The sequence below is a fragment of the Triticum aestivum genome, chromosome 5B (genome assembly GCF_018294505.1).
Source record: "Triticum aestivum cultivar Chinese Spring chromosome 5B, IWGSC CS RefSeq v2.1, whole genome shotgun sequence".
NCBI lineage: Eukaryota > Viridiplantae > Streptophyta > Magnoliopsida > Poales > Poaceae > Triticum > Triticum aestivum.
In genome coordinates this window covers 465328695-465348203 of record NC_057807.1, presented here as the reverse complement: position 1 = coordinate 465348203, position 19509 = coordinate 465328695, and the positions used below count along the sequence as shown (strand labels likewise).

The window sequence follows — 19509 nt, the reverse complement described above, 5'->3', positions numbered from 1 at the left end:
CGAGGGCCGCGGCGACAGGGGACCCCCCGGGCACGCGCGGGCGCACCGCGGGAGGGGAGTGGAGGGGAGGGGGAGAGGGGGAGGGAAGCGGGGCGGGCCGGGAGGCGCGCGCCCGGCGGCCGGCGGCGGCGGGAAGCTAGGTCGCCGGCGGCGGCGGCGGGGGTGGGAACCCTAGCGGGGAGCGGGACTCACATCTTTATCCCACAACCAATACCCCCAAGACCATGTAAAAGTATTCAACAACTTTAGAAGCTACAGCAAATTAAAAGTACATGACACGAACACAGTTTGCGCAGCTAGAATTGATCCACCAATTTGCGCAGCTAGAACAGACACAGTGATATTTCACTTGCAATACAAGTATGTTGCAAATTATCAGCATTTAATGACGAACCTCAGGAAGGCCTGGTCCTGAACATCTCGATTTTTTAACACTCCCAGAATTGTCATCATGTAGACTGCAGGGTGAGCCCTTTCTTTTGGCTACGGATGAAGTCACCAATCCATCTGCAATACACGATGCATTTTTAGAATAAAAGAGATGCCGATGGAAGAGAATAAGAAGTATACTGCTCTTTTTATCTTTGGAAAACAGCACACACAATAGAGTACTCCCGCGCAAAAACAAAAGAACCGCAAACATGCTCTCTTGGTAAGAGATTGAACAGATTACAGGCTCATCGCAAAAAAGAAGAAAAAAACAACTTGGTTCTGCCATCTCATGCACACACAACACATAACCGAGAGGAATAGGCGGAGCTAGGTAGCTGAGAGGCGGGCGGCTTACTGCGGCCTTGAGTTGGCCGGCGACGCCAATCCGGCTGCATAGACACGAGCCGATTGATTGCCAGCAACCCCATGGTGCGACGACGAAACTGGCGGACCGATTCTCTTCTCTCTCTCTCTCTCTCTCTATCCCCCGATCGGCTGCTCTATTTATTTTGAGGCAGCAGGGCGAGCTTTATCTGAATTCGGAACCAAGAAAGAAGGGGAGGCGGAAGGGGGATCGATCGCGTCGGCACCGGCCGCGGAGGGGCAGCCTAACGAAACAAGACACGGGAGGAAGCCGGACTCTGACGGTGACTCCTCTACCGTGCGCGGCAGCGAAAATATTCTACACGATGCCCCTGTTCACAACTTCTACATAGGAGACGGCCGGGAAAATATGCAGTGCTAGGGTGCGATTGGATCTGCGTGTAGGGATAGGCGTAGAAACAATTTGGTTTTTAATGACAAAAAATGTGTCAGCACTCAGCAGCCCTGACATGATGGGCCCACCACCCAGCACACGTGACAAAAAATGGGCTAAAACGACAAATATGACCTACGGTCAAAATCAATTCACAAACTGAACTGTTGGTGAAAAAATTTCGCTCCGCTGCCCCTTTCGTGTAACGCCCGACAGCCAGGCGCTACACCACACTGTGCAGCGCCTGATTGACAGGCTCTACACATCTAGCCAGCGTCGCACCCTAGACCGGCTGAAAATTGCTAAGTCAGCGTGTAACGCCTCAGAGCTAGGCAGTGTAGCGCCTAGACGCTAGGCGTTGCACTAGTGGTCGCTTCATCTTGTAGTTGCAAATAGTGAAGCCACTAGTGCAACGCCTACACACTAGGCACTATATTGTATAGTGTAGCGCCTAGCTCTCGGGCGTTGCACACTAACTTAGCAATTTTCGGATAGCCCGGGATGCGACGCTGCCAGACGTGCAACTTCTATGAGTCAGGCGTTGCACAGTGTAGTGTGACGCTCGGATGTCGGGCGCTACACGAAAGGGTCAGCGGAGCGAAAAAATTTCACCAATAGTTCAGTTTGTGAATTTATTTCGACCACAAGTCAGAACAGTGATTTTTGCCCAAAAATGTGTTTGCCAGTACCTACATGCACCTCGGGATTCACATCGGTCAGCCGTGAAGCGAATTATTCGTTATGTTCATCTGACAGCCTCTTATGGATTACATCTTCGGCCTGCTCCATCTGCTGTTCTTTCAACCTTTTTCAGATGCAGACTAGACAGGCAATCTTGATGATCCGCGATCCAAAGGGGGGGAGGGGGTATGCGGTCTCTTTCGGCTCCAACCTGATCGCTTGGAGTGCTCTCAAGCAAGTAGCAAATGCAACTGCAGAACTTATTTGGGTATAGTCTTTGCTTCGTGAGTTACGAGTACCTCAACGACAACCACCAATTTTTTGATGTGATAACATTGGTGCTATACACCTTTCATCCAACCCAGTAGTTCAGATCAAGTTTATCTCCTCTAAAGATCAGCTTACGGACATCTTCACAAAGCCGTTGCCATTACCCTTGTTTAAGAATTGTCGACGCAATCTCAACTTGCGGATGATGGTTGAAATTGAGGGAGGGTATTAGACTTGTATGTAGCTTCGTATATGACTTGTAGTTGTACATGTAATCTCTTTATCTATACTTATACTATTAAAATACCAAACATGACTTCTCCTACGTGCACCCCACAAAGTGCACACAGGATAACCCCGCACGTCCGATCAAACCCACTTAGATGCATCCAACAGTCCACATTACATCCACCATAATACAAACAGATCTATGGTTCAAAACAAATGTTCTGCCGGCAGACTCCCCCATCCAGGATCCTACACAGTGCCCCACCACGCCACGATCCTCCACGATCAACGCCGCCATCACGCCACGAACCTCGCCTCGGCTAGCCGCCCCGTCGCCTAAGCCCCTGGTGTCCGCGACGTCCTCGACCCACCTTGCTTCCCTACCTCTCCTCGCCCCGCCGTCCTCGCCACGCCGCCCTCGCCCTGTCCGCGACGTCCTCGACCCGGTGGACATCCTCAACCCGGCGCGCTACCCTACCTGCGGTGTCATCACCCCGTGTGGGCAGCAGCATCTCGACCTGCCAGGGCCACAGGTTAGATCAAGTTAATTTCCACGTCTTATGATCCGACAAAAGACAAAGGAAATTGCTCTTTCAATCTGAGTCTGTAATTTGTACTATGAAATTTGATACTTACAGTATATCATGAACAAACTGAGTTGACGAAATTTGATACTTATAGTATATCATGAACAAATTGAGTTGACGAAGGGTTAAATAAGTGTTTCACAAGTGGAACCATTGAAAAGACAATATGTCATCCTCTCAGCGTAGTGGGATACGTACTCCCATTCAGAACCTGACAAATAACAGCAATTCAGGTAAATACATATATCACCTACTCTTACCTACTTTGATCTTGTAAATCTAGAATATGCCATTGTCTCACAGGTCAAAAACCAGATCCAAAAGAGCTGAAGAGACAGAGGGAAAGGAAGAGGTATGCACTAAACAGGGATGCAATATTAAAGAAAAGACAGGAGGCAAGGGATCGTAAGAAAGCTACGGCTGCTATTCTAAATGGAATCAACACTCCATCTAAGCCACATGGGGCCATGTCGCCTGGTTACTCCATTTTCTCTGTTTGTAATAATACATTTCATGAATCACAAGTAAATTCATGTTAATTAAGTGTTCTTTTTGACAGGTTTTGACACTTTGGAGATGCCCAGTAAGCAGTCTGCTATCACCCAACAATGACACACACCAGCTGCGGAAGGTCATGTTTTCTCCTACATCCAACCATAATATCGGCGTTTGTGTGTCAACAACTAACATTGTGCATACAATTATGATGCAGGCATACCTGTTCATGTGATAATGAGTGATCAGACTCCACCTCATGGTCCAAATTCATTAAGAACACCAGATACCGCCGTTTCTAACAAGGAAAATGTCAATAATATCGACTCTGCCATTGGGTCCTCCCAACTGACTATGTTACCACCGCCACTTCAATCCTACAGAGGCAGCAGTTCATATGGTAATCAAGTGTCGCTCATATTAACTACCATACAGAGTAAAAACAATTGTTGCTCATGTTGTCTTGTACCAAATTAACACTTATTGTATAGAAGCAAAACAAGCACTTAAGGGGCGGAAGGGAAATGCCCGCTATGAGCAACATAAGCAAGTCATATTGCAAAGCCTACGTGACAAACAGCGTCGAACCAAATCGTCAACAGTAGTCCTTGCTACTGCAGAACAAAATCAATCCGATATAGGTGATGCCAACTACATGGAACACTGTATATCCAATCTTTCATTTCCTAACTGACAGACACTCAATGTTTCTTTAGCTGATGAAGATTGTGATTGGCTACACACAAATGATATGTACCAGAGACAAGACTTTGGAAGGAGGATGCTGCCAGACAACATACTCACTGCGCCGTCATGTGGGCACAATCCCGTCGACAAATATAATGGTGATTTAATTGACTACTGCTTGGTTCATACCTTTCATTCATAGCTCATACTTGCCCATTTTGCCTGAATATGCTGCCAGGAAATGACCACGAAGATGATGCATATGGAATACTGGAGCCCGATGGCAACACAAACAACATTGATGGTTCACATTAATGCATATATGGTTCTTTGTTTAATTTACGAGATCTTATACATTATTACAAACTAATATTTGTCTACTATAGACTGCTTGGAAGACGGAAACCTTGTAGAAGCTGAATACCTTGAGCATGATGAAGAAGCTAGGATGTTCTCCCACCAAGGTATGAACCAAATTCTGTTAGTGTCATTTTTGCATATCAAAAGATGCCTGAATATTCAAATTCTGTTCCAGGTGTTGAATTTGAATCCTACCGAGTTGAACGATGTCACACTGATGGAACAAACACAAATGATCCTCATGATAGGGTTTACATTAACCTTCCCAGAAATCACCACGTCCTTAGGAAAGTTAGGGACTGCCTCCACTGTGGAGCATTGCGGTTTCAATACGAGGGACCTGCATTTTGTTGCAGAAAGGGGAAAGTAGGTTTATTTACACCCGAGGTTCCGGACGAGTTGAAACGGTTGTTCACAAGTCAATGTGATGACGATGCTAAATATTTTCGAGACAATATACGATACTTCAACTCTCACTTCTCATTCACAAGTCTTGGAGTCACCCTTGATCGTCGAGTAAGCACTGCGGCACGAACCGGCGTATATACCTTCCGTGCATGTGGGGGGTTGTACCACGCTCTTGATGATCTGGTGCCGGCTAATAATGGCCCTAGGCATTTGCAGCTCTATATTTATGATACAGATCATAACTTGGTGCACAGGGCTAAGAGGTCTCCAGATCTAAATATAGATCTCATACGGAAAATTCTGCTAATACTAGAGCCTAAACCTCATGCGCAGGCTTTCAAGAGCCTTGGGTCTGTTCCGAATCTAGATGAGTACAAGATCTCACTAAACACAGATATCAAGTTGGATCAACGTACGTACAATGCCCCAACGACTTCTCAGGTGGCAGCAATATGTGTTGAGGGGAGCCACCCACAAAATTGTTTTGACAGGAGTGTTGTCGTGCATGGCAAAAAAGGAGACCGACCCCTGTATATTAGAGCCTACTATGGGTGCTATGACCCATTGTCATATCCATTGTTTTTCCCACGTGGGGAGAGTGGTTGGAATCGCTGGATGCCGTATGTTCAGGCCCCTGATTACACCACCCAAGATCCAGCACATAATTCTGGACCGCAAGAAAACCGGGCCTCTCAACTACATACAGGTATTATGTTCATTACTAATGTGTTATCTACTTACTATCTTTAAGAATATAAAAACAGTTGTCTTCGTTCACCTCTCAAGCAGATGGAAACTTGGTTAATGGAAGGGAACAATTTGGGAACTTTGTGCCAGCTGAAGACCGAGTAACTGATTTACATACATGTATGATGTTCATTATTAATTTGTTATTATCTACTTACCATATTTGTGAATAAAAACTTATGTCTTGGTCGACCTATCAAATAGATGATAATTTGATTAATGAAAGGGAACAAGTTGGCAACTTTGTGCCAGATGAAGACCATGCCACTGGTGTACATGCAGGTATCAGTCGTCCTTGCTTATTCTTAAGCAAATCTTATGTTGTCAAACATTATGAGTCCAGCCATTATACTGCTATTTATCTTCGATATTGTAGATGATAATGAGGATAACCAAGATGAGGATCTTGGTGACAATGAGGTGAATGCAACACAATCCAGGAAATTTGTTAGTGCGAGGGAGTACTACTGCTTCAAGCTACAGGCCAGGAAGAAGCTTTTTAACATCATCTTGTTCGGTGGGCGCCTTTTCCAACAGTGGGCTGTTGACATGTATATCAAGATTGAGACTATGAGGCTGGACTGGTACTCAAAGCCAGAAAATCAAAAGGTTATATGAGGCTGGATGCATATAAAAAGATATTCTCTCTGTTATAATATTATACTACCACGTGTTTCAGCTACCGAGCGATGACGAATCAAGTGAAATATTGAACAATAATGAAGTGGAGGAAAGTAATTGCACGGAGAGCTCAGAATATACACCTATTCTTGATGAAAACATAGCAAACAGAGAGGCCAAATATTCTGAACATACACAAGTGGCGACCCTTTTCCAACTATTTCTTCCAAAATCATTCTAATTATATTATATCCTACATATGGGTAATTCTTTTAATATTGTCCTCAGAAATTAACCCACAACGAAACAAGTCAACAAATGGTGGTAACTGAGGACGAGGAATTGGCACAAACACCCGGCACGGAAGGGCTTCAAACTATAGAGGACAAGCTAACAATGCCCATGCATATAAACAAACATATACGACGGCATAACAAGCCTAAGATAGCACGAGACTATGTTGTTTCTCCACAAGGCACAGAACAAAACCTTCAATGTCCTTGTACTGCTACATTATTGTTTTTGTGTTCATTATCATTAAATGTTATCATGGCCATCATGACAGATTATGCCTGCACTGGCGATGATTGGTCCGTTATACAAAATATCATATCCGAAACCAGCAAAGAAAGAAATTTAGTGAGCATCGGCGACGCATTTCTGAAAAAAAGACATTTACTATCTCTTCTAACTCCCAGAGAATGGGTTGGCGACGAAGTAAGTATATTATTATTATTATTATTATCGCATTAGGACAGGAAGATACTATTTGATTATGAGTATGTGTCATCTAATATACTATGTATACTTTTAATTGTAGGTCATAAATACGTACATAAATTGCATGACTGCTACGAAGCATCTACAAGTAAGGTCAGGTGGAACCGTGTTCTTAGAGAATGCATGCATCTCTAAGATGATAAAGATCGGTAGCTATCTGCCATCAAATGACACGGATGCTGAACCAGCACGGGTATTAAACAGAGCCAAAGCGTATTTGGAAAATGATATGGTTAGTCTTAGTTTTCTACATATTTCTATGAATTACAGCGAGAACGACTGATTCGTCCACATACGAATACAACTAAAATAATCATTTTTTTCAGATATACATTCCAATAAACATGGACGACGTTCACTGGTACCTATGTATTATAAATGCCAGAAAACAATGTGTTCAAGTGCTCGACTCGCTAGGCCCATGCATGAACTGCAAACAGGGGCGGATCCAGCCCAGCCCAGCGCCCCGGCCCCCTTCGTGGACTACAGTACTTTTGCTACAGTATTTGCTACAGTATACGAAAGAACTGGGCCTCATGCCCCGGGCCTGGGTCCCCCCCCCCCCCCCCCCCCGGCCTGGGGCCTAGATCCGCCACTGACCGCAAGGACCTCATTGATACGGTTAGTCCTTAGTCCTACTGCACCATCTTTTCTACAAGCTTTTTTTCTTATTTCTTGCTTGTGATGCTTATACTTTTTCCATTTGTTGGTACAACAGCTAGAAGGACTGGAGGATTTATTCAAATATGCATCCAAGCACATGGAATTAAAATCTGATAAGTGGACTAATCGAGATGTTACAACATGGAAAAGAGAAGAATATATTAAGAGCAGTCTTCAAACGGATGGGTACGCCTCCTAATATAACTCAGAGCATTTATGCTTAACAGGGCACATTTGGTATGCTATTATGTTTATTTTATCACTGCATAGCATTCCTGAAGGACATTTCATCAACAGATCTGGTATGCCAATGCAATTCTTTACCTTATTGTATGCCAATGCAATTGACACAACACCTCTCATGACATCTGGCCTAAATAATGGAGCTCGAGGCGATAGATTTCATTGGGCTGCATATAGTATAGAAAATGTGTTACAATTTCTGGATTTGAGCAGCAAATATGTTACTACACACATGGAAAGAAGCAGATAGATGGCATACCTGTATGCGTTTCACTAACAATCTTCCACTACACTATATCCTCCATGCCAACATAGAGAAAGAGAAACATCTCGCATATGAATGACAATGTGGCGAAGGCGCCTGTTGTGCATACAATGGCTAAAGCATCAGCAAAGGAAAGATGTCAAATTATGTAGTCACATGTATTTCTTATACAAACTATACAGATATCAACTTGGTTCCTAGAACTCTCAGTTACTTAGTGCCAGTAATAATGTGACATTACAACATGAGAATACCACACAAATCAAGCAACTGCCACAAAAAGCAACGACTCGACATCAATTATAAATAGCTGATAGTGACAAATTAAGCCACCCAGAATTCAAATCCACAAATCAATCATCTTTGTCACAGCATGGTTGCTTCAAAAATGTCACCTGACTAAATCCCCACTGATAACCGTAGGTGGCTAGGTGCACTAATAACATCTAATCGAACAACATACCTTCAGCAACCGAGCACGTATGCGAGCTGCGAACCCCTTCCCGGAGCGACTATGTGAGCCAAGCACGGGGGGCGATGATTGCGGCGGGCACGTCAACGCACTGAATCTCGGGCCAATTCGAGATGCCTCCTCCCACGTCGTGTCCAGCAGCTCGCATCTCGATCTGCTCTGGGGCAGTACGATGGCGGCGGCAGAACCGATCTAGGGAAGATCCGTGGGGTTGGCGGCGAGGCAAGGCCGCGGTGGTGACAAGAGGCGGCGGGGAGAGGCCATCGTGGTGATAAGGGCCGGCGAGGCGAGGCCGTCGTGGGGATAAGAGCCGGCGGGGCGAGGCCGTGGTGGGGATAGGACGAGACGGGGAGATCCCGTGGTGGTGTGGGTGGGGGGTGGGGCGCTGGGCGACGGCGTGGCGGCAGAGGAGCCGGCTGGCGGAGATGGCTGGCGGAGAAAGCAAAGTGACGAGTGGAGAAAGAAAAATGAAGTGATGACTTCCTGTGTCTCACGGTCTCACAGTGGAGAAAGCGAAGTGCAACCGGTGCTCTTTCTTTTTATTTTACTTTTCAGCAGCTGCTTGTGTTTCTCTGGTTACTTGTCAACGCACGAGTGAAATCTGAATTAAATTTTATATAAACCCATTTGGTGAAGTAATAATTATATTGGTCCTCTAAAAAAATGATGCATTTATAAATTTATTTTTTATTGATAGCCTTTTTGTTCATTCGATTTATATAAAAAAAATATGCGTTCACAAATTCAAATTTTCTATTCATAGCCCTTTTGCTCATTTCATTTATATTAGCGGCAAATGTTGTTAAATTCTTTTTTATCGACCGTCTCCCGTATGACTATGTGGTTCAATCATCATCATTTTATAATACTAATATTTTTTTATTAATATCTTTGTTATTAATCATATCAATATTCCTATCATCCAGGTCATCTTGTGGTCTCTGGATGTTAAATTATATGGAGTACTTCACGGGAGATAGTTTGTCCGACACTCTCGAACAGGTATATCTTGCATCGTATCATGATACTAATTATTTCATATTGTGTCATTATTTGAAAACTAAGTCTTATTATTACTACTTCACTTTAGGTTTATATGACAGATTTTAGAACAAAATTAGCTATCATTTTAGTCGACTTGGAATTCAATGATGGCGATATAAGAAACCGAGACATGGATGATGATGAAACCAACACGGATCCCAACGATTGTATGATTGTCGAAAGACCTCCTAACAAACCGAGAGCATCCAACTCATAGTCACAAGTTGAGCTCATGTCGCAATCATTTATCCTTTCGCCGTTTGTCACTCCAACAAACGATGACTTAATAGATGAACTTTGCTTGTTCATCAGCATGGTTGATGATATCCCGTTGCTAGAGTAAGACACATTTTTTTCAGTTTATATTTATTTCTAATAAATTATTACTCTTGTATAATTATAATTGACATGAATTCCCATTACACAGGAGCGAATGGGTGAAAAGCTCTCAACCTTATCCTATTAGTTTAAACCCGACACAATTAAAAAACATATTAAAAAATTATGAGTACATGGATGCCGATTGTTTTAACATGGCTGTGAGGATACTAGCATGCCACGACGTGTAAGTTATTTTAATCACATTTTACATTTTGCCTCAATTCTACTAATGTTTTCTTACATTATTGTAGTCCATGTCCCACTATGCACGAATCCCAAGTCATCATGACGGTATGGACATTGCTATGTTGGCACAACTGTTTGATAGCTGGCCTGACAGCAATGAGTATCATATCTCAGAATGTGATACGGTAAGATTTGAATTCAAAATTATTGTTTATTTAGTTTTAATGAATGATAATGATTGATGTATTTCTGAATGCATGCATCATTGTAGATTTTTATTGCCTTGTGATATTCTTGGGTTATTTTTATTGTTCGTCTTGGACCAACATAAAAAGTTTGTTTCTATTCTGGACCCGCTTTCAATACCTACTTTCGGAAAGCATATATTTGAAACTATGGCCAATGATCTAAACCTTGCACTCCAAGCTGCAAACCCTGCCTTCAAGGACGACATTTTAATATGGGGATACAAAGTTCCTAATGTTCCCACAAACTCATACCGGTAAGAATCTTGTCAATACATCACAATCTTAATTGATTCATTCAACTCGCATGTAACATTTCATACATGCAGTCCCTTGTCTGGTTATTTGGTTTTCAATTTAATGCACTCATGGCACGATGGGACGCTACATTTTCCGGTACCCAAGGTAAGTATTGCCACCATGCTCATTTCTACACACATTACTCATGTGTTTTTAATAACATTGTTATATAATGCATATGTAGGATGATTTTGAATTGAGGAAGCGATTTTTGGTTCATATTTTGAAGTATGAAGAGAATGAAGTTCTAAACAATATCCCAGTCTTAGAACGAACAATTATAGATCGTATCAAAAGATGGACCTTCCAGAGAGGATCATCATCAAATAATGATTACTAGATAATGTTGCTTAGTTGTTATTTTTAGTATTTTTGTAATAAGTTACAGTTACAATATATTTATGTGATCATTTATTTCTATGTGAAGACATGTGTTTTGGTCGTGTGTTACATGCGTGATTTTTTTCATTTTGTTTTTGGAATTTTGGGATCACAACATTTCAATAATGGAAGTCTTTCACCCGTCAAACAGGACCAATGACTTGATCTAAAATAAATTACTACTTTGAAATCATTGGCCGTGACACGCATTTAAATGTCCAAGTAAAAACATAAGACGGAGTTCATGTTTTTATTGTAGTAAGATTAGGATACATGCGTTGCACGTGCATGCTTACTAGTAAATATATAAACACCAACGCCACCCCGAGAGGTCGTGCGGTTGACCCAATTCTTGTCTAAACCTAGTTCTTACATGCTACATGACCATTATTCTAAATTTTGTTTAATAAAATAAATGTGTGCATCATGTGATGAGATTCCTACTTTGAACAAAAAAATTATTTTCCATTTTGTTTGACCATGATACCGCATCACAGCTTTTGTACCCAACTATAATCACTAGTCAACTAGTGCAACAGGTACAGCCAAGTACAAGACTTGTGCACTTAAAATACAAGCCTAATCGATCAGAACAAGAACAAAAGAAATGATGCAAATACCACTTATTCTTGCCGTGTAGAATCATGCGCGCACGCACACACAAGGTGCAAGAAAGAGAAATTACAATGGCAAGAACATGCACCTGGGTTAAAAGATCACCTTATTCCTGGCCTAAATTTTAAAGAGTATTGCACCGGCTGCAAGGCTTCACAACTTCTAACTCTACGGTAGATGGAACTTTCCCCAAAATGTGTCTTTCCACGGCCAAGAGTGCTTTGCGGGCTTCCATCCTCATATACTTGTTCATTCGAAGGCATATACCATTTTCACTTTTAGAACACAAAATTTCATCATCCCCAGAGGTGCTCAGTGTAAGGTACTCAAGCGACTTCACATTCTCAAGTATATGGCATGTTAGCTCAACCATGCTGTTTGCAGAACAGAAGCCAATGATATGCACATCCTTTATGTTCCTATGCATGTGGCCTGGCATCTGGATTAGATTATGAGAAGATTTTCCTAAAACTGATTCTTGCCTCACGCGATCTGGCTCTACCTACATTCGATAGATGGCAATGTCAATAACAACAGTGAAAAGACAAAACATATACTTGTATTAATGCTATATAACTTAGTAAAACTGCACATAGTTCTGCTAGGGGTGTATGTACAACTTCTACTACACTCTGTAGACTTACGGACAATACAAAAGTCTCCAAGGAAGGACACGCATCGAGTAAAGAAACCAGAGACAAATAATCATAGTCTGGGGTAAATAACCCAATACATAGTCGTTGGAGGTGGAGAAATTTGCCAGGTACCACCAGTGTATCCATCTGCATAAAAAATGATTTAGATTAATTATCCCACTAAAGTACATGTTACTGCTTGTTGCGTAGTTCTGGTGTCTAATAATAATCCAAACTATAAGAATATACCGGATAATACGAAGATATTTCAAGAGCTTCAAGATTTGGCACCACGTCCAGAAGATCGGCACAAGCATGATGAACAACGTCCTGATCTGAAGCATCAATGTATAGGTTTTGCAATGAATCACCAAGTGATAGTCGTACTAGGGTACCACGATATCCAAAACTGTACAGATGAGGGGCTTTGCTCTTTATCACTTCCAGATTTCTACATTCCTCGACAACCAGGTGGCTAAGCTGCTGCAACAGGCTAGGTATCTCCAGGAAAAATAATTCATCGCAGGACCTGAGTGTCAGTTTCTCCAAAGCAATTGAACTGGAAAAAAGGCACCTTAACTCATTTTCTGTAATACGCACATAAAAAAATTTAGACTAGTCAGGCTTCTTAAGCGGCCAAGTGCAACCGTGGGACGGAGGGCACAATTGTTGAGATAAAGCTGCTGGATCGACTTGCCACTCCCATCTAAAAGTGAGCATGGAAAGTTGTACACAGTTGCATGTGATTTTTGAGATATCTTTCGACAAAGAGCCGCATGAGATTTTTCTCGACAAAGAGCTGCATGAGATACAATAAGCTGGAGGTCAAGTTCCTCAATCCCTGGTTTGACAGCAATATGAAGCCAACGATCGAGATCACAGGAGGTGTTGAAAAGGGGGAAATCACATATTTCAAGCTTGAGCGCCTTAACGCCAATGCCTGAGTGGTTTTTTAGAATGTGGTCGGTTTTCCTTGCAAGATCCCTCGCTACTTCACATGGACATGACAATCCATCCATCCCGTCATCCAAACCCAGTGTTTCCCTAGTTAAGCTGAGATTGGGAAAACAACTCCAAGAACTTCTAAATGAATGAGACACGCAGGCAACACGCGCAGCATCTCGCAGAGGAAGCAGAGAATGTATATGATGCCAAATGTCCTGCATGAACAAGCATTGGTGAAAAGATCAACTTAGGGATTGTAAAGGCAAACAGTTGCTTCAATTTTGGAAAGGAAAAATAGGATCATATGCAATAACACTAACAATAAGGTAGTTATATCTGAACATTCAAATGTGCACAAGACCATAACAGCTTTAGCAGCTACAGTGAAAAACACAAACATATGCACCACAGTGGACTACGAAGCCAACAAAAGCACAGAGGTAGCACAATTACACGGGAAGAAGTTGAAGCAACTAGTACGGGGATAGCTATAGCTAGGAAAGTAGGAAGTCTAGTCCTTATGAAGAGATAATTTTATTTAGCTAGTATTGATCCACCAATTTGCGCAGCTAGAACCGTCACAGTGATATTTGACTTGTAATATAAGTAAGTTGCTAATTATCAGCATTTTTATGGCGAACCTCTAGAAGGGGTGGTCCTGAATATCTCGATTTTTTATCAAGTCGAGAATTTTCATCATGTATGCAGGGTGAGTCCTTCCTTTTAGCCAGGGATGAAGTTACCAGTCCATCTGCGATACACGATGCATTGGTTAGAATTAAAAAGATGCCGATGGAAGAAAACTACAGGTATACTGCTCTTTTATTCTTCGGGGAAAACAAACTGTAAACGGCAGACACAATAAAATTTGTACAGATCGACCGCCGCCCAGCCCTCTTGGTAAGACATTGAACAGATTACAGATTAATAATGGCAAAAAAAGAAAAATAGAGCTTGGTTATAGGCTGTTGATGCAAAAAGAAACGTGCTGAACTAGATGTCATCAGGACATGAAGACACAACACATGGCAGAGATGAATAAACAGAGCGGCCGAGCTAGGGAGCTGAGAGTCGGGCGGCTTACTGCGGCCTTGAGTTGGCCGGCGACGCCGATCGCGCTGCATAGACATGAGCCGATTGAGTGCCGGCAACCCCATGGTACGGTGCGACGACGCCAGTCTCGAGAGCACAGATCAGGCGGAGCGATTCTCTTTCTTTCTCTCTCTCCCGGTCGGCTGCTCTATCTATTATTTTCAGTTTTGAGGCAGCAGGGCGAGCTTTATCTGAATTCGGATCCAAGAAAGAAGGGGAGGCGGAAGGGGGATCGATCGCGTCGGCACCGGCCGCGGAGGGGCATCCTAACGAAACAAGACACGGGAGGAAGCCCGACTGACGGGACGTGACTCCACCACCGCACACACCGTATATTCTTTTGCGAGATAGACCCCATTATTCAGCGGACACGTCTACGGCTGCTCCCTAGCGTTCTAGAGCAGCCGGCCAAAAAAGAAAATTTTGGTCTTTATTTTGTAAAAAAAGGTTTTTTTATTGTTTTTTTATTTCTAATGAAAAATTCACCTGATTCTTTTTTCTTCACGGTGTACTAAATGCCCGAACAACTATCACCTAGAATGCATGCTCTTGTGCATTTAATTCGTGGTTTTAAAAATTCAAAAAGGCATAATTTTCAATCCTCTCGTCAGAACTAAGATCCGTTTTCATCATTGGAATACTCGTGACGTGCTTTTTAAAATTAAATCCCACATGGCTGTATTTTGATGAAATTTTTGTGTGTGCAACTTACTTCCCGTTTGATGCAACTATCTAGTAATCACTGTGCAACTACATGACAGTTGATATGCAACATTCTCCTTATGAATGTGCAGTTTTCACACGTGCGAACAGATGTGAACGCATTTTATTCAGGGTTTTGGTTTTTCTAAAAGGACTCATAACTCTTGAGTCGAACATCAAAATTAAGATCTGCTTTCACCATTGGAACCCGCACAACATGCTCTTTGAAACTAGATCCCACATGAGTATGTTTCAGGAAAAAAAATATGTGCAATTCAATCTCTGTTAGGGCAACTACCTAGTAGTCGATGTGCAACTATCTAAAGAGTCAATGTGTAACTTTGCCCCTACTCATGGACGTGCAGTTGTCAGTGATGGCACCTCCCCTAGCCTACCCCCTAACAATAAGATGTGCAACTTCTGTTGCGTAGGTCAACTGCCTAGTAGTTGATGTGCAACTTTTCTTTGCCCGTGGATGTGTGGATTTCACTATTTGCTGCCTCGGTCAGCTATCTAATAGTGGATGTGCAACTTTGGATTCTTCCCCGATCAACTGCCTAACAGTGATGTGCAACTGTCCCTGTACCCCATGAATGTGTAGTTTTCCCTGCTAGCACCCCGTCCAAACCACCCCTACTAGCGAGATGTGCAACTTTAGTGCCCCATCTATATCACTAGTAGAAAACAGGCCTTTGGTCCAGGCAGGGCAAGCCCATTAATCCTGGTTCACTCATGAACCGGGACCAATGGGGGCATAGGTCCCGGTTCATGCGGCCAGGGCACGGGCCGGGCCTCGGGGGCCATTGGTCCCGGTTCGTCTGAGACCATTGGTCCCGGTACCAGACACAAACCGGGACCAATGGGTCTTGCTCCTGGCCCACCACCTTTAGTCCCGGTTGGTGACTGGAACTGGGACCAAAGGTGTGTTTTTTTGCCCAAACAAAACTAAAACAAAACTATAATAATCTACAATAGCAAAAAGAATCAACTAAAAAGCTTTAATAAAACTCTAATAGGAAAAGGAATCAACTAAAAAGAATCAATAAAAAATAAAATTTATGCAACTTAAATTATATAAAATTTATGCAACTAAAAAGAATCATTTGTAGCGCTTTTCAATTTCAGGGTCATTTACCTCAACAATATCAGTGAATGCATGAAAAATAACAAATGAAGTCAGAAAGGGTTGAAAATTGCTAATGTGGCTTTGAATGGTGCATTTTGAACACACAAAGAGTCTGGAGTTCAAATAAGTTCAAAAAAAATAAAATCCCTTTGTAACAGATGAGTTTTCGTCCGAAACCCTGATACTTCGAAAGAGATTGTCCGTTTTATAAACGAAATGCATCCAGTTTTTGCCGTAACCCTCTCAACTTTTTAGCACATGCTATGTGGGTGAAATGATGATACCATGCCAACTTTCAACATTTTTAGAGATCCTTTGTAGTGCTTTTCAATTTCAGGCTCATTTAGCTCAAAAATATCAGCGAATGCATGAAAAATAACAAATGAAGTCAGAAAGGGTTGAAAATTGCGGATGTGGCTTTGAATGGTGCATTTTGAACCACTGTTCAAGAAATCTTCCGATTCAGCGATTTATCGTCCGATTTATCGCTACTCTTGGGGTGACCGATAAGATTATGCCTTATCTTCACCATTTATCGTTTGAGCCGATTTATCGCTATGACAAGCGATTTATCATGAATCTACCGATAAATCAGGCCTATTCATAGCACTATGTTTGCCAAAACTATGTTTATTTGCGTTTTGTGGACCTTGTTACACAATATGTACTGTTGTCCTATTTTGTTCGTCATTATACAAGGATTCAAAGGCTAGGAATCAAGGTAACGCCTCTGTCAATATTGTTTTGGTGTTGAATATAGCATATTTTAGTGTTGGGAACCTGAGAATTGCAAAAAATGGTCGATTAATAGTCGATCGATAAAATCGATTAATCGACCGATTTCCGATTGATCTCTAATCCATAGTTGTCCGAGACGATAACGATAAGCGATATCCTCAACATTGTTTTGAATACACAAAGAGTCTGGAGTTCAAATAAGTTCAAAAAAATGAATTCTCTTTGTAACACATGAGTTTTCGTCCGAAAGTCTGATACTTCGAAAGAGATTGTCCGTTTTGTACACGAAGTGCGTCTAGTTTTTGCCGTAACCCTCTCAATTTTTTAGCACATGCTATGTGGGTGAAATGATGATATCATGCCAACTTTCAACCTTTTCAGAGATCATTTATAGTGTTTTCCAATTTCAAGGTCATTTAGTTCAAAGAGTGAACTAATATAAAAAAGAAATGAACTAATAGCAAAAAGAGAACTAATAGCTAAAAGAATGAATTAAAAATAATCAATTAAAATATTCTATTATGATCAACTAAAACAAAACTATAATATTCTTCAATAGCAAAAAGAAAATCAACTAAAAAACTTTTATAAAACTCTAATAGCAAAAGGAATCAACTAAAAAGTTTTTATAAACCTCTAGTATTTTCTAAACTAAAATTATATAAAATTTATGCAACTAAAGTTATCAAAATATTTTCTGTTCAAAACATTATAAGCAAAAATAAAATAAAATAAATAAGTACAAACAAAATAAAATAAATAAGTAGATAAAATAAAATAAATAAGTAGAAACAAAATAAAATAAATAAGTAGAAATAAAATAAACTTTAATAAATAAGTAGAAACAAAATAAAATAAAATAGCAACAGTAAGTATTTTGTTGTAAGTAGAAACAAAATAAAATAGATAAAACAACAAAGAAAACAAAAAAGTGCCACCTACTGGGTCACCACGGCCTGAATACGACTAGAAACTCAATTATGGGCCAGGATTCAGGCTTGCAACAGGCCCAGTAGGCCACAGGCACACAGTGACAAGTTAGGCCCGAAAGTTTGCAATTGAGAGGAGCTCGAGAGGGTGGACGCAGCAGCGCTTATAAACCGCTCTTGAGCTCCCTCAGCTAGCAAGGTGGTACTAAACTTTTGACGCGGGCAACACAAGGCCTTTGGTCCCGGTTGGTGGTACCAACCGGGACTAAAGGGTGGCATTGGTCCCGGTTGGTGCCGCGAACCGGTACCAATGCCCCCCTTTGGTCCCGGTTCGTGCCACCTACCGGGACCAATGGTCTCTGCTTCCCGCCCTTTCGGCTGCTGAAAAGAGGACTTTGGTCCCAGTTAGTGCTACATACCGGGACCAAAGGTGTTCATTGGTCCCGGTTCGTGCAAAAAAACGGGTCTAAAGCTTCATGTATATAAGGAACACTTGTGAAAATTTTGGTTTTCATCTTGCAGTTTGCCCCCGACAACACACACGGACCTCCTTGACGCCGCCAGGCTGCCGGATGCCATCGTCGTCGCCCCCGCCCCGGAGCCCATGCCAACGATGTTCGTCGCCCACACCGTCGCCGTCCGCCGCCCATGTCGTCGCCGTCCCCCGTGCCCCTGCCCCCGCGCGCCCCGGATCCTGCATGCCAACACCGTCCGCCGCCCCCACCGTCGCCGTCGTCGATGCCCCCGCCGTCGCCCTCGCCGGCCGTACTCGGTGTGAGCCGTCGCGGCCCCGGCTCTTTTTTTTCATTTTTTCATATATTTATTTTTTCCATGTATATATACTAGTAATTTGTACATATTATTATGTATAGTCACAATACTAAATCATTAAATTATAGAGCACCTATGTTTTTGTAAATTTTTCATATATGTATTTTCTATTTGAACATTTCTTTAAAAAACCAAGAAATACTACTTTATTTGAACATTCTCTGGTTTAGGTTAGTGCATTAGATGTTAGGTTAGTGTGCATTTTAGGTTAGTTGAATTCCATGTTTTTTAGTAAGTGTTTAATAGAAATAGTTAGAAAAATAATAGAACTAGTTAAACTAGTTTATTTTTAGTAAGTACTACTTTATTTTATTTATATTATGTAAGTGCTTAGTTGAACTAGTTGATTTAATAAAACTAGCTTATTTTACTATAGAAGGAGTTTATTTTTAGTAAGAAAATTAATAGCTTATAGGATTTTTGTTTTTGCCCAAGTGGCCGGTCATGTTTGCAGGTTACACCTCCGAGTGGCCTATGTTTTGCCGAAGTGTTGATTAGTTTCCGTTCCGGCAAATTTCAGACGCTCGATATGTACTTTTTTAGAAAGATAATTAAACGATATTTTGGGTTGACTTTAAGTCTGTCGAGGCTCCGCCATATATGAGAGGACAAAGAATCCCGACTGTTGTCATGGGGGTCGTGTCTCCTTCTTCTCCTTGTGCT

At 41.9% G+C, this 19509-nt stretch overlaps 4 protein-coding genes and 1 long non-coding RNA gene across 13 annotated transcripts in view; 2 read left to right on the top strand and 3 right to left on the bottom strand.

Moving 5' to 3' along the window:
• Nucleotides 1–1109, bottom strand: part of LOC123112511 (uncharacterized) — a 4848-nt gene extending 3739 nt beyond the window's left edge. For both annotated transcript variants that reach the window (XM_044533521.1, XM_044533522.1), the window contains exons 1-2: nt 788–1109; nt 395–507 (exon numbers count right to left, since the gene is read on the bottom strand). In XM_044533521.1, the coding sequence (XP_044389456.1) occupies nt 395–507; nt 788–860 (186 nt within the window). In that variant the 5' untranslated portion in view covers nt 861–1109. The remainder of the gene's footprint in view (nt 1–394; nt 508–787) is intronic.
• Nucleotides 1110–2368: 1259 nt separating this feature from the next.
• On the bottom strand, nt 2369–9179 carry LOC123112515 (uncharacterized). Of its 5 annotated transcripts, none has more exons than XR_006455539.1 (7): nt 8688–9179; nt 8219–8320; nt 8041–8126; nt 4327–4837; nt 3674–3827; nt 3005–3166; nt 2369–2886 (listed from the first exon to the last, which is right to left on the bottom strand). It is a non-coding gene; the product is annotated as an uncharacterized lncRNA (long non-coding RNA). The 5 variants fall into 5 exon arrangements; XR_006455540.1 differs by having other exon boundaries at nt 3674–4615; nt 4693–4837; XR_006455537.1 differs by having other exon boundaries at nt 4562–4837; nt 8688–9177.
• On the top strand, nt 2924–7611 carry LOC123112510 (uncharacterized). Of its 4 annotated transcripts, XR_006455535.1 has the most exons (14): nt 2924–3432; nt 3515–3586; nt 3668–3850; nt 3942–4091; nt 4167–4295; nt 4376–4441; nt 4524–4601; nt 4673–5611; nt 5695–5772; nt 5857–5934; nt 6029–6472; nt 6839–6990; nt 7094–7285; nt 7380–7611. XR_006455535.1 is itself a non-coding variant. In XM_044533519.1 (12 exons), the coding sequence occupies exons 4-12, from the start codon at nt 3688–3690 to the stop codon at nt 6268–6270; spliced, it is 1923 nt and encodes a 640-aa protein (XP_044389454.1). In that variant the 5' UTR covers nt 2981–3188; nt 3259–3432; nt 3515–3586; nt 3668–3687; the 3' UTR covers nt 6271–6681. The 4 variants fall into 4 exon arrangements, 3 of the variants coding, with proteins under 3 accessions (XP_044389453.1, XP_044389455.1, XP_044389454.1); XM_044533519.1 differs by lacking the exons at nt 6839–6990; nt 7094–7285; nt 7380–7611 and having other exon boundaries at nt 2981–3188; nt 3259–3432; nt 6029–6681; XM_044533518.1 differs by lacking the exons at nt 6839–6990; nt 7094–7285; nt 7380–7611 and having other exon boundaries at nt 6029–6681.
• On the top strand, nt 7615–11295 carry LOC123112513 (uncharacterized). Its single transcript, XM_044533523.1, has 7 exons — nt 7615–7674; nt 7772–7902; nt 9623–9698; nt 10373–10492; nt 10579–10809; nt 10882–10957; nt 11037–11295. Exons 4-7 carry the CDS (start codon nt 10386–10388, stop codon nt 11190–11192), a joined length of 570 nt encoding a protein of 189 aa, XP_044389458.1. The 5' UTR covers nt 7615–7674; nt 7772–7902; nt 9623–9698; nt 10373–10385; the 3' UTR covers nt 11193–11295.
• A 422-nt stretch (nt 11296–11717) lies between these two features.
• LOC123112514 (uncharacterized) lies at nt 11718–13097 on the bottom strand. Its single transcript, XM_044533524.1, has 3 exons — nt 12733–13097; nt 12493–12630; nt 11718–12350 (listed from the first exon to the last, which is right to left on the bottom strand). Exons 2-3 carry the CDS (start codon nt 12628–12630, stop codon nt 11973–11975), a joined length of 516 nt encoding a protein of 171 aa, XP_044389459.1. The 5' UTR covers nt 12733–13097; the 3' UTR covers nt 11718–11972.
• Nucleotides 13098–19509: the final 6412 nt, after the last annotated feature.